The sequence below is a fragment of the Petaurus breviceps genome, unplaced genomic scaffold (assembly GCF_028583685.1).
Source record: "Petaurus breviceps papuanus isolate PSGF00001 unplaced genomic scaffold, PetGlider_PUasm1.0 90504, whole genome shotgun sequence".
NCBI classification, from domain to species: domain Eukaryota; kingdom Metazoa; phylum Chordata; class Mammalia; order Diprotodontia; family Petauridae; genus Petaurus; species Petaurus breviceps.
In genome coordinates this window covers 3658243-3673295 of record NW_027187266.1, presented here as the reverse complement: position 1 = coordinate 3673295, position 15053 = coordinate 3658243, and the positions used below count along the sequence as shown (strand labels likewise).

Genomic DNA, 15053 nt, shown 5'->3' with positions numbered 1-15053 from the left:
CTCCCTCCCTCCCTCCCTCCCTCCCTCCTTCCTTCCTTCCCTTCCTTTCTTCCTGTACAAACCACAACCTGTGGGGAGCTGCCTGAATGGGGACCCAGCTGGCCAGGTTCAGTTGGGTAACTTACCTCTCTTTCTGTGAACTGTTCTATTCCATATATCATCATCTATAAGTCCATGAAATATTGCTCAAGGTATTTTGAAATAAAATTAAATTTCAATTCTTTCTAATTCAACACATATTTAAATTAGGTATTATGTTCTGTGTAGCATGCTAGACCTAGGGTATTCAAATGATAAAAACAAAACAAAACTTTTGTTGCCTCAACTAGCTTATATTTTACTAGGGACTACAACATAGAAAGATGATAGATAGATAGATAGATAGATAGATAGATAGATAGATAGATAGATAGATAGATAGGTAGGTAGGTAGATAGATAACATCTGTCCCACAGGGTTATGAGGATTGAGTTAACATTTAGAAAATATTTTGTAAAACCTTAAAACACTGTATAAATGCTAGTTATGATGATGATGATGAAAACCTACTTGAATTTGAATCCTTCCTTTGATGCTTACTACCTGTATGATTCTGGATCTTAGTTTCTGTAACTGTAAAATGAAGGCCTTCCACTAGATGGTCTCTGATGACCCTTCTTGCTCTACATCTATAATCCTTTATGAAAGGTTGAAAAGTAAGTGAATTGTGAGGAAGTATAGATAGTCTTAAGTATTCTTCTCTAAAGGTTTGGTAGAGTAAGCAAAAAGAGACTTTGAATAATATCCTGAGGGAGTGGAAAGTGTTTTGAAGGATAGACTTGTATATGTTTTCAGTCAGGAGGGAAGAAACAAGTAGGTAAGGAGAAACTGAAGAAAAGAGAATGAAAAGGAATGAAGGATGGGGCAAGTTTCTGGAGGAAAGGGGACAGGTTAGGAAAAAGAGAACAAGTAGAGGGATTAGTCTAGATAAGGAGAAGAATACCTCTTCATTAAAACAGAAAGCAAAGGTATAGAGGATAGGGGTAATATAAATAGGTTTTAACATGGAGAATATTCATACAGTCACAGAATGTCAGATTTGAAAGAGATCTCAGAGGCCATCTAGTCCAACCCATACTTGACCAGGAATCCCCATTACTACATTCTTGATATGAACATTCAGACTTCAACAAGGGAAAATCCATTATATCTTGAGGACACTTCTTTTTACTTTTGGACAGCTTTAATTGTTAGGAAGTTGATCCTTGTGTAGCTCTTGTATGGAATGTAATATGGCACCCACATCATCTTTATTCTATAGGCTGACTAAATCATTCCCAATCAGCACTCACAATGGTAATTCTGGAGGCTTTCCTGGGGGAGGGTAATGGTCACAGGAGTGATTATATGGCAACTACAGAAACACACAGGGTACTATGTGAAACCTTGGTGTGGGGGGAATACACTTTGACTATTTGTCATTGTAGCTCTTAAGCTCTCACTAATTTATATAGTCTCAATAACACTATTAAATCTTAAACATGAAATGTTTCATAAACAATAATAATTACAACATTACTCAATAAAAGGCAAAAGCAGGGATAATTAAAAAATATAACAACTCACTAAAAATCCTGGATCACAGTAACTGATCAGTGTACTCAGCATCTGTGGGGAAGAGTGGGCCCACGCTTATTGAAACCTAGCAAGGTAACATATGACTAGGGAAAATCATATTCCTGGGATAACCATGACACTGAATGGTAAACCTTGAAGTCCTTGGTCTCTTTAAAAAAAAAACACAAAAACTACCTCCTGGCCAAAACTGCTTCTCTTTTACTCTTAGGCCTCTGAAGTTTTATTGAGCTCTTTTAGCACACAGCCACCCATGGCAGGGTATTGAGAACGGGTTATAATCTTTTAGCAAAATATGGCAGCATAACTCCAAGAAAAACAGCTGCAAAGCTTGTCTTTCTCTTTCCTCTATCCCTTATCCCTCTCTTAAACTGTAGGGGGAAATAAAGAGTGAGAGTTTTCTCTGATTTAAAGTAAAGTAGTATGTGGTACTAGGGGAAAATTAGCCCAAACAACTCTTCTCAGTGTGTCAGAATACAGCCCTCCTGCAGTAAACTTTCAGTAGCTCCAGACCCTATAGTTTTAGTAAGACCTCTTTTCTCTAGACAATCAGCTCTCAGTAAAGCAATGTGTCTCTGCCAATCAGCAAAACTCTTAAACATCTGAAGAACCTGCCTGTCAGCTTTTAGGAGTCTTCTAGTTTCTCAGGCTTCTAATCTCTGGTTTAATCTGATTCCTTTCTCAGGTTCTTCCCATCTTCTGTGTTCTTATTATCTTTCTGTCTTCTAATAATGTCTCAAAGCAGATCTGGTAACATTGTCCCATAGTTCCCAAACAGTAAATTTACAGTTTTGCAGTTATAACTTTCAAAACTCTGAAAACAGTTAATAAGCAAATATACTACAGTGCATTGTGTCCATTGTTCTACTTTCAAACAGGTCCTCTGGATCAATACATTTATCTGCAAAACAATTTTCTCTCTGGTCCTCAAAACAGTCTGTATCTCTCCTCAAGCATTTGTCTGGTGGGGGTGGGGGTTGGAGCTGTGTTTCTTCTCAAGCTGATTTTATCAGTGTTCTTTATACAAATATTTTTTTTCTGCACGTATTAGCAACCAAAATGTCCGTATAACAAGGGGGGCAGTATCTTACTCTTAGATCATAGCCTAAGTTTACCGCTCTGTAACTTTCACTCATTCCTACCAGTTCTATTCTACAATGCCAAACAAAACAAGTGTAATCCTACTTCCTATTTGGCTGCCTTATAAGTATTTGAAAGTAACTTTTATGTTCTCCTAAATTCCATTCATTTTTATTGACACTTTTAATGTCATCAATTTATTTCAACATAACTGAATAATTGCATCAAGTATGGGGATCATTTTTCAAGTGTGTGTGTATATATATATATATATATATATATTTAGATATGTATATGTAGGCATATACATGTATATGTTGATGTTCTTTTGTTTAATTCTTTATAATGTACATATTAGAATTATTCATGTGGAACATTTTATTATCCTATGCTATCAGCAAAATTGAAATGCATGCAAATTCCACAAGAAGCATCGGTTATTAATGCTTTTCTTTATTTAAAATGATGCAAATTCTGACTTAATCTTGGTCAAGAACATCATGCCTACCGTGGTTTTGCCACCTCTATTACAGGAGTTTTGTGTACAATATTCATTGATGAGATCTAGCCCATCAGATCCAATGAGTAGTTATGATATGCTTACTATGAAATAGTTAATGTGATCAGAATTAGGGGTACAAAGACAAAATGAGCCAGTCCCTAATATTTTTTGTTTTTTTTTTAAAGCAATTGGAGTTAAGTAACTTGCCCAAGGTTACACAGCCATTGTTTTTTTGTGTGTGGGTGTTAAGTATCTGAGGCCAGAACCAATCCCAGGTCCTCCCGACTCTGGGGCTGGTGCTTTTACTCACTGTACCACCTAGCTGCCCCGCCAGTCCCTAATATTAAGAAAACTTATATTCTGCATGAGGGAAAGGGAGGAAGGATACAAGATTCATCAAAATATTCCTCAAATCTCTGTTTTGAGGTAAGAATTTTAAAATCTACCCTTTAGAATTGCTATTTAGATTTTTTAAATAGAAAGCAGGCAATTGGCTATAGTATCTTCAGTTTAGCTTTAATTACTGAACTGCTGAATCATAGTTGTTGTTTTTTTTTTCTAGCTGATGATGCCAGAGAAGCTGTGAAATATGGTGTCAATGGGATATTGGTGTCCAATCATGGTGCTCGCCAACTGGACGGAGTGCCTGCCACTGTGAGTACTGATAAAAAAAAAAGTGACTGGAGTATGTTTTGCAAATATTCCTTGTTTAATTTCCATTGCACTTTCAATTTTAGCCATTTTTCTATCTGTCTGGTTTGATCTTGGTATTTTTTATATTTTTGTGTATATGTAGCCATCAAACAATGATCTGTGTGTAAACATATATTCCAAAGGGGTTTAAACCCCACGAGCATTTACTGGTAAGAGTGTTATATCATTAGGCTGTAATCAACTCTTAATGAACTCTTTACTCATGGTAGCTTATCTCTAAGATTCACTCTCACTCTGAGGTCCTATACAACTAACTGCTTTGTGGATTGAGTATTGAACTGGGAGGTCTGAGGCCTATATTCTACAATTAACTAACTGTGTGATCTTGGATAAATTGCCTAATTCTGTATACTTTAATAGTCTCATCTGTCAAAATGAGGGAGGTAAAGTTACTTGATCCAGGGCTGGCACTCCCTTCAGCTATCTAGCCACCTAGAGAAGCCATCTAGCTGCCTTCTTCTGATTTGAGTATTTAGCGCTTAGCAAAGTGCCCAGAGTTTAGCACAGTGCCTGGGGCATAATAAATGTTCAATAAAAGCTTGTCGACTGATTGATTGATTGCTACCTACTTTATTGATTGCTACCTAGCCGTATGCTTTGTACTGTAGGAAACTATGAAGATATCTATGGAACAGAGCATGTAGAATGATTAATATGGAAACCAAAAGGATCTTATAAGTAAATCAGGAAGTCTTAACCTTTATTGTGCCCTAGACTCCTTCAGCAGTCTGGTGAAACCTCTAGAGTCCTTTTCAGAGTAATGCTTTTAAATACATAAAATACAGAGCATTTTAAATGAATCTAATCATATTGAAATATAATTATCAAAATATTTTAAAAAATCAAGTTGGCAGAATCCTTATGTCATAAGTTATATATCATTATAGATTAGAATGTACTGAGAAACCTAATAAAATGAAATCCAATGGGAATAAATGTGAGTTCCACAAATTAACTTTGTAAGTACATGTCAAGATAGCTAATTATCTACCTCAGAAAAGATCTATGTGTTCTAATGGATTGCAAATAGCTATCCACAGTTATCATACCATATCATATCATCTATCATAAATAGTTATCAATAGCTATGAAGTTGATATGGAACACACAAAAGCCAATATCATGTGAGGCTATGCTAAGAGAAATCAACTATGTAGGACCAGGGCAGTGCTGGTCCTCTCTGTTCTGACTCAGTGACATCCTGGAGAACTGCATCCCCTTCAGGAGCTACATTTTAGGAAGGACCTTGATATCTTAGAAAATGGCAAAAAGAGGGCAACCCAGAATCATGTCATGTGAAGACGGACAGAAGAAACCCCCAGTAGTATTTAACTTGGAAAAGACTTAAGGTATTGTGGCCACTAGATGGAGCCATGGATACTCTGAGGTCAGGAAGAACTGAGTTCAAATCTAAACTCATATACTTATCAGCTGTTTGACCCTGGGTAAGTCACTTAACCACTATCTGTCTCAGTTTCCTCTACCATAAAATGGGGATTATAATAGCACCTACATCTCAAGGTTGTTGTGAGGATCAAAAGAAATACCGGTAAAATACTATACAGGTGCTGCCTATTATTGTGTGATAGCTGTTTTCAAGTATTAGAATGGCTAAACACCTAGAAGGTTTGGATTCATTCTGTTTTGCCACCCGATCAGAGAACTAGGAGTGATGGGTGAAAGTTGCAAAGAGACAAATTTAGTAATGATATAAAGCGGGGGGGGGGGATATACCAATTATAGTTCATTAAAGGTGGATTAACTGCCATGGGTGATAATGCATTCTCCCTCACTGGAATTCTTTAAGTGATAATAATAATTAATGTTGTTGTTATTGTTTTTTGTCCTTCATTCTCAAAGAGGACCATGACATTAGGAAGATGATGCCATGTCTTGCAAATGAATTGTATTTAAGTGAGGGGGGGCTGTACAAGGTTACCAGTCTTACATTTACCTCTGGAGCCAGTGACAAGATATAGATCAAGACAACTGGAGTTGGCTCCCTAATAATTAATAGTAATAATGATGATGATACACATTCATACAGTGCTTAATATGTGCCAGGCACTGTGTTAGGACTTTGCGATCGCTATCTTATTTGATCCTTACAACAATCCTGGGACATAGATGCTGTTATTATCTCCATTATAAAGGTGAGGAAACTGAGGCAAACAATGGTTAAATGACTTGCCCAGGATAACACATCTAGTAAGAAGTAAGTAAGGCCAGATCTAAACTCAGGTTGTGATGACTGCAGACCCTGCACTTTATCCCCAGGGCCACTCGACAGGGAGGTTGTAGAGAGGAATCTTGTTTAAACAAAGGTTGAATGAGATAGACTGTGACATCTCTTCGAACTCTAATATTCATTTGTACTTCTGTGAGTTTAGTCCCTGCCCTAAAGGTTACAATCTTGTTGGGGGAATGACATCATAAAATATGAGAAATAGGATAAAATTATGGCAGAGGTGGTTTCTTTTTTGAAACTTCAGTGCCTGGCACATGGGAGTAATGAACAAATGCTTCTTGAATTGGATTGAAAAGTACCAATACATAGACAATGAGTGCTGTGGAGGTCAGGAAGGGGAAAAGTTATGGGGAAAGATTTCATTAAAGGGTGGAACTTGGGTTGTCCCTTGATGTGTGAATACTGTGTAGGTGTTCCTTAATGCTACAGTAATAATTGCTGGCATTTATTTAGTACCTTAAGGTTTACAAGGTACTGTATATACATTATCTTATTTGATCATCACAATAACCCAGGGAGAGAGTTGGAATTATTCCAAGTTTTTAGAAGAAGAAACTCCTCAGGAAGAAGGAATTTAAGTAACTTGCCCAGGGTCACACAACTAGTAAGTGTCTAAGCCTGGATTTGAACTCAGGTTCAAATTTCCTGATGCCAGGTCCAGCACTAATCCACTGTACCACATATCTACCCATAACATTTTCTTGGATTGCCATGTGAAGACTATATTTAAGAGTCTAAAACCTAAACCGAAAAAGATTTTCTCTCATGCCTTTGGGAAGTGAAAGCTGAGGAAACAACAGACCGTTGCCATAGCTTGTCAATAGCTGGCATATATAGGGTGTTGCAAGATAAGAAATAGAATAGGGGTATAAAATCGTGTTCTTACATTAAATTTATTTATAATCTGTCTCACTGAAAATTATATAGCACAGCAAAGGTACATCCAGTTATAATTCCAGCTCCATTCTCTGTGGTTGAAAATACTAGGCCACAGATGAAACCTTCTATTCCATAGATACATGACACCAATCTGGACTCAATTTTGTAGCACAAGGTTCATGTCATAAATGTCTTTCCTAGGTCATTTTTAGGCCACATTCAGTGTTTGAAATAAACTAAACAGACTATTTGATAGGCTTTGAAAACGTGCATTGAACCCAAGCTGGTTAATATTTTTCTCGTTTTTCCTTACAAATTGGGGAAATGTGCTTAATTACAGCTTGCATCATAGTTTGGAAATTGTAGCACTTATATGTTGATGTAATTTGCCTGAATATAAGAAGAAAGCAGTGTATATGTAAATTGATCCAAAGTATGTTTGGCAAGGTAGCAAAAAGCAAATGGGAATGGAGAAAAACTCACATTACATGCCAAACCATTCAGGGCTATGTGCCAAGTTCTACCCTTATTCACTCCATGGTAGAAATCTGTGGCCAAATTCAGCCCTCAGTTCCTTACAGGAAACTCTCCCAGAGATTATCCCACCAACCCTAAACTTCAACTTAAAGGTAATGTTGATGCTTTTAGTTCCTAGTCCCTTCCTTTTCTGTTTTTTTTTTTTAAAGGAAAATCGTTTTACTCTTGACCCTAAACCTGCATTCCTGTGGCCTGCAGCTTTCACCTAAAGTCCTGGTCTGATGAGATTAAGCAGCCTTTGGGTGGCCTTGAGCTGTATCCCCTTTTAATGGACCAATGACATAACATTTTCTGTCTTGCCTCCACAGATTGATGTCCTGCCTGAAATTGTAGAGGCTGTGGAGGGAAAGGTGGAGGTATTCTTGGATGGGGGTGTACGTAAAGGAACGGATGTGCTGAAAGCCCTTGCTCTTGGGGCCAAGGCTGTATTTGTGGGAAGACCCATCATCTGGGGATTGGCTTATCAGGTAATTGAGTAATTAGATAAACAAATGTCTGGTATGAATGAATCAGCCTAAGCCAAATACTTCTCGTGCTTTCATTTTTTTAGGGGGAGAAAGGAGTGAAGGAAGTTCTGGAAATGCTGAAAGAAGAATTCCGGTTGGCCATGGCTCTTACTGGTGAGCTCTTAAGTCTTTCATCAAACCAGTCAGTAGCATTTATCATGCCCTCTGCTGAATTGTGAACACTACAGTAAGGCTGGTTTTATGGTGCAATGGAGAGAGTATAGGGCCTGGAGTCAAGAAGACTTGAGTTCAATCAAGCCTCAGATACTAACTGTGTGACTGTGGGCAAGTCATTTAACCTGTCTACCTCTGTTTCCTCAACCGTAAATTGGAAGTAATAATAATGCCTGCCCCTCAAAGCTGACATGAGGATTAAACAAGGTAATATTTATAAAGTACTTAACACTGTGCCTGTCACGTAGGTACTTCATAAATGCTCATTTCCTTTTCCTATAGTAGGCATCTTGGAAAAACATGGTCTCTGTCCTTTAAAATAGAACATATTCTTATGACTAAAAAGAACTGACCACATACTTATTGAGTGATTTTTCTAGATAGGTATTGTGATAGACATATGCCAAAATGATATACAAGCGTAGGACATATTCTGTTTATAAATAGCTTGCATTTCAAGTGCAAAGAAGGAAAGGAGAGAATGACAAGGTAAAGAAGGAACCTGGAAGTCGTTTTTTTTTCTTCACAATCACTGTGAATTATTTGGACCAGTGTGCTTCCCTTTAAGGGAAGTCTCAAACACAGAGTGGCACTATAATAATTTTGCTCTTGGGGGAAGGTGGGTAGCAAGGGAAGTTGTGTTGGCTGTTGATAGACTCCTGAGATTCTACTCTGTGTGTGTGTGTGTGTGTGTGTGTGTGTGTGTATGTTCTACAATCTTTCTTTGGGCTGAAATAAAGATTATAGGGTCACAGACTTAGAACTGGACAGGATTGTAGAGGTCATCTAGTCCAATGTTTTATAGATAAGAAAGATGAGGACCAGAAAAATTAAATGAATTGCCTGGGGTCACAGCCAATAGATGTCTTAGATGGCAGATGAATCCAAGTCAGTGCTCTATCCACTATAACCCACTGCCTTTCAAATACAAGTTGTCCTGAAAACTCCCCCCTTCATTAAAAAAAAAAACACACACACACATACATATAGACACACACACACATATACATATTACATTTGTATTGAAACCCAGGCCGCTTTTGACCGACATTTTTAGAGACATACACAAGTTATGTGTACTTTTTTAAAAAAAAAAATTCAATTTTTAATTTATTAATTTGTTTGTTTCCTTTTAGTTTATAGGATTCAATTCTACAATTCCTTGAATTTCACATTTTGTCCCCCTCCTTCCCCTCCTCCCCCCCCCATGGCATCTTATAATCAAGTATAGGATCAGTAAATACTTTCACATTATACAATGGTCAGGTTATAAAGATGGATTGTACCAGCTGGAATGAAAAATGGTAAAGAGGACATAAAATCAAATAAGAGAACGAAAAAGATCAGGTATTTTGCTTCCACCTGGATATAAATTTAGTTCTTTCTAGTTCTTTCTCTGGATGCACGTTTTTCTCTCCATCATGCGTCTTTTGGGATTGACTTATATCCCTGCATTGTTGAGAAGAGTCCAGTCTATCAAAGTCGGTCATCACACATATGTTGTGTCTGTAATTGTGTACAAATTCCTCGTGGTTCTACTCTTCTCACTCAGCATCAATCCTTTTAAGCCTCTCCAGGTAAATATGAAGACCGCCTGCTCCCCGTTTCTTATAGCGCAATAATATTCCATAACATGCATATACCACAACTTGTTCAGCCATTCCCCAATTGATGGACACCCCCTTAATGGAATAAAAAAACTATTTCCATAACACAATATAATTAAAAAAAGATGGTTGACATGAAACTGCAAATCTATTATATACAACTTACTATTCCTTTTAAATTGATATTCTGATGTGTTTATAATAGACCTTGATTGAGGACAGAGCAAGCCAAATTCTGCAATTCCACAGGGAAACCTAAGGTCAGAGAGGACATGAACTAAATTGATATTTATGAGAATTCTGCCTAGATTGAAGCCAGTTCTTGAGAACTCTTAACTTGAGTTTCTGGGCTATGGATTACATCTGTAGTCAGTCAATCAGTTTATCAATAGACATTTATTAAATGTGTAACTATTGTGCCAGGTACTGTGTGAAGTATTAGGAATACAAAGAAAGACAAAAAACAGTCTCTGCCCTCACAGAATTTTCAGACTAATGGGTGAAACAACAGGCAAATGATTATATACAAACAAGATATATACAGGAAACACTGGGGGTTGGGTCAGAGGGATGACACTAATATTATGGAGATGCAGATGGTGGAACTTTAAGCTGAGACTTGTCAGAAGCAAGAGAAGCCAAGAGGCAGAGATGAGGAAGGAGAATCTCAGGCATGGAGAAGAGACAATGAAAATGCTCAGGGATGGAGCGTCATGTTCTAGTAAGGAATAAAAAGAATTGAAAAGTGGAAGGAGTCAGGAGATTTTATATTGGATCATGGAGCTCATAAGAAGCTACTGGATTTGATTAAATAGGGCACTGACATGGTCAGAATTGCCTTTTTGTTGTTTCAGTTGTTTTCAGTCATGTCCAACTCTGTGTGACCCTATTTGGGGTTTTCTTGGCAAAGGTACTACAGTGCTTTGTCATTTCCTTCTCCAGCTCATTTGACAGAGGAATATATACTGAGGTAATAAGGGTTAAGTGACTAGGCCAGTCATAGAGCTAGGAAGTATCTGAGGCTGTATTTGAACTTTCTCCTGCACCAAGGAGTTGTCCCTCAAAATTACACTTAAGGAAGATCAATTTGACAGATGAGTATGGACTCGTACTGAGACAAAGAGACCCACTAGCAGACTGTAAGAGGTTTTCTAGACTCCTTAAGAATAGTAGATTCCTAGGAATGCTTCCCCTTTTGGTAAAAAAAAAATTAATGGGGCTTGGTTTTCTTTTTAAAAATCTTTCTGGGAAATTATCTTTAATTTCATTTTAGCTACTTAATTTTTCCCTTTTTTTGAAGGGGGGAGAAGGAGGCTAGATGTGACTTGGAAGAGAGGCTTCAAGATGCACTGAATAGATGAGTGGCTAGGTGGTGCAATGAATAGAGCACCGACACTGGAGTCAGCAGGACCTGAGTTCAAATCCGGCCTCAGACACTTAACACACACACACACACACACACAAAACTAGCCCTGTGACCTTGGGCAAGTCACTTAACCCCAATTGCCCTACCTTCCCTTCTCAAAAAAAAAAAGATGTGCTAGATAGAGCACTCACCTTGAAGTCAGGAAGAAATGGTTTCAAATCATGCCTCTAATACTTACTAGCTGTGTAAATTTTGATAAGTCTTTTAAAGGGAAGGGAATAAGCATTTATTAAGCACTTACTATGAGCCAGGCACTAGGCTCAGCACTTTAAAAACATTCTCTCATTTGATGTTCACAAGAACCCTGTGAGGTTGATGCTATTATTATTCCTATTTTTAAATTGAGGAAACTGAGGCAGGTAGCAGTTCAGTGAATTGCTAAGTATCACTTAATTTCCTGAAGCCAAATTTGAACTCAGGTCTTCCCTTAATCTAGGCTTGGTGCTCTATCCAGTGTGCTACATAGCTGCCTATGATCAGTTTCCATTTCTGGAAGATGAGGATAATGGTAGCTATGTTACCTATTTCAGAGTTGTTGTAAGGCTTTAATGAAATAATACATGGTCTTCCTTTTGGGAGACCCTGTATATGTAAAATGCTTTCTAAACATTAAAGTTCTATCTAAATGTACCAATTATTGCTATTGGTGGGGAATTTACACATAAAAATAAAGCAATAACTAAACATGCTTGGCAATGTAAAGCAGATATCAATTGAGTGGAGCAGAAAATAAAGATGCTTTAAAAATTCTGTAAAGAAAAAGAAGAGATGGCAGAATCTTTGTCATAGTTCTATAAAGGAAATGGGTCTTAAGTTTGTTCTTCAAAGATGAGGAGTAGCTGAAGAGAAAAGGAGCAGGAAGAAAGAAGGAGGATCATATTATGTGAAGGAAATGTTCATGTAAAGATGAGGAAGAAAGAAGGCATGTGTCACAATCACGATCAATCTAGCTTGATGTATAGTTGACCAGATTGGAATGGTTGGTTGGTATTAAATTGGGGGAGTTGACTAGAATTGCAAGCTGAAGTATTTGGAAAGTTGGAATTCACTTAGGTGTCTGAACAAGGTTGAGATGATGATTTTTTTTAAATAAAGCTTTACTCTGGCAGCTGGTATAATATAGATGCTAAAGACTTGAAGTAAAGTGGTAGATGCAGGGATGAAAAGAAAAAGATAGATTCAAAATACATTGTTTGGTGAGTCAGACAAAAAATATTTTTGAAGTATCTACTATGTGCCAGGCACTGTGCCAGGTACTGGGGATACAAAAAGGGGCAAAAGACAGTCATTACCCTCAAGGAGCTTACAATCTAATGGAAGAAATAACTAGCAAACAAATGTATACAAATAAGCTAATAAAAATGTATACAAACAAGACAAATGGAAATAAATAAGAGAGGGAAAGCATATTAATTAAGAGGGACTACGGAAGTCTTCCTGTAGAAGATGAGATTTTAGTTGGGATTTAGAGGAAGCCAGTTGGCAGATGGAAACAAGGAGGGAGAGCATTCTAGGCACAAAAGACAACCAGAGAATATGTCTGGAGCTGAGCAATAGAGTGTTTTGTTTTTGAAACAACCAGGAGGCCTGTGTCACTGGATTGAAGAATTTGTGTTGTGGATTTAAATATGATAAGAATGGAAGTTAAGAGGAGGTTAGGTTATGAAGGACTTTGAACACCAAACTGAGGTTTCTGGAGGTGATAGGGAACCATGGTCAGATTTGTGCTTTAGGAAAATCACGTTAGTGGTTGAATGGAGGATGGAATGGAGTGGAGAAAGACTTGAGCAGTCAGACCTACCAGCTTGTTATTGCAATAGTCCAGGGCATGAGGTGACAAGGGCCTGCACCAAAATGGTGGAAGTGTCAGAGAAGAGAAGGGGGCATATTCAAGTGATGTTGCAAAGGTGATATTGACAGACGTTGGCAACATTTTAGATATGCAGTGGGGTTGGGGTGGATAAGAGATAGTGAGGGGTCAAGAATAGTTACTAGGTTGAGAGCTTGAGGGTGGTAAAGGGATAGTGCTGCCCTCTATAGTAATAGGGAAGGTAAGAGGAAGGGAGGGTTGAGGGCAGGAAGATAATGAATTTGTTTTAATATATTGAATTTAAGATGTATACTGGACATCTGATTTGAGATATCTGAAAGGCAGTTGGAGATGTGAGATTGGAGGTCAGCAGAGAGTTTGGGGACAGAATATGTAGATTTGAACCTCATCAACATAGGAATAGTATTTAAATACACGGGACCTAATGAGATCCTTGAGTAAAGTATCTCTGGCATAGAATAAATGGTTTCTACTTTACAGATGATGTTCACATGTGGGTTACCCAAAGTTTTGGTATGTTGGCTGTTTCCCATAGATCCCAAAGTGAAGGAAATACTGAAACATTCAGTTAAAATTTATGAAATGCTTGTTGAATATACTGGAAGAATTATCACTTTTTCCATAATCAGAAGCTACAGTAGGAAGAGGATATGGCTTCTTCTGTGGTCCCTTATTAGGCCCTCTGTTACTTTTCTTCTTTCATTCTGGAATCATCCTGAAGTTACTGATTCAGAAGAGGTTCAATGCACATGTGTACAAGGAAGATGAAATGAGTTATTGAAGCAATTACCTGATAATTCCATTTTCAAAACCATGTAACGAAGGAAAAAGGAAGGCTTATTGTTATTTTTTCAAATTTTGTCTTTATGACCCAGATTGTCCATATTGATTGAATTTTTGACATGATTGCTTGATTCTTCAATGCATTTTGCCTGTGTAGATGGTCTCTGAGGGAAGAATGATACCCTGTGAATCATCACTCTGAGTTTTCCTTTTCTACAGAGACAGATCCTAAAGGAAAGCTTTCAGTCCCCAAAGATCTATTAAATGTGGCAGAAAGAATATACTCTTTGTGTTAATAAAAATATGTGCCAGTCATTTCGTGTTAAGGACTGTTTAGGTAATAAAAATGGTCTCATGCCACATAAGAGTTGGCAGGCCTACCTTGAACCATAAACTTTACATTAGTCAAGTTTTACATTCCTTGGGAAAACCATTACCCAACTGATTATTATTGCATTTATTTTATATTAAATGTATGTTTTATTTTTTCAGGGTGCCGGAATGTAAAAGACATTGACAAGACATTGGTGAGGACAAATCCGTTGGTTGTTTCCAAGATCTGACAGTGCACACTATTTTCTCATTTGTATTCTTTCTTTCAGCATGTGTTTCTTAACAAAGAGACACTGTGCAGAGGGTGATCGTACTCTGAAATTTTGAGCCACCATACAAAGAGTATCGTTCTTCCCCAACAAAATAGAAACCCCTTTTAGCTCATTGCTATTGACTTTTCAATGGGTTTCCCAGGATCATTTAAAGAATGCATTTGCATCCTAGGAATATATTAACCATTAAAAAAGAAAACATTAAAAATGAATTTAAACATATCAGTTCTCTTTAAAAGGTAAAAGATGTACTTTGGCAAAACTTGGGATACCCACTACTGACAAACAAATGACTGAACAGAAGTGTTCACTCAAGTAAATTGGTGGAGATAGCCTAAAAATTGTATCTTTTAAGATTGAAGTCATGGGCTTAAGGATAAGGCAGGGCTGTGAAAATGATTTGATGAATAAAAAGCAGGCTTTTCATTATTTGGGTGTATGTCACTTAATGACATATGATAAGGAATTTGCTTGTTTCACAACTAAAACCCTCTCTTGTCCGTGGTCTACTTCCCTTTTGTCCCTTCTGGATACTAAAGATCTACAT

At 37.4% G+C, this 15053-nt stretch overlaps 1 protein-coding gene across 1 annotated transcript in view; it reads left to right on the top strand.

Moving 5' to 3' along the window:
- The window catches only part of HAO1 (hydroxyacid oxidase 1), a 68219-nt gene extending 53390 nt beyond the window's left edge, over positions 1 to 14829 (top strand). The window contains exons 5-8 of the mRNA XM_069062767.1: positions 3759 to 3850; positions 7883 to 8041; positions 8125 to 8194; positions 14394 to 14829. Of these exons, the coding sequence (XP_068918868.1) occupies positions 3759 to 3850; positions 7883 to 8041; positions 8125 to 8194; positions 14394 to 14464 (392 nt within the window). The 3' untranslated portion in view covers positions 14465 to 14829. The remainder of the gene's footprint in view (positions 1 to 3758; positions 3851 to 7882; positions 8042 to 8124; positions 8195 to 14393) is intronic.
- Positions 14830 to 15053: the final 224 nt, after the last annotated feature.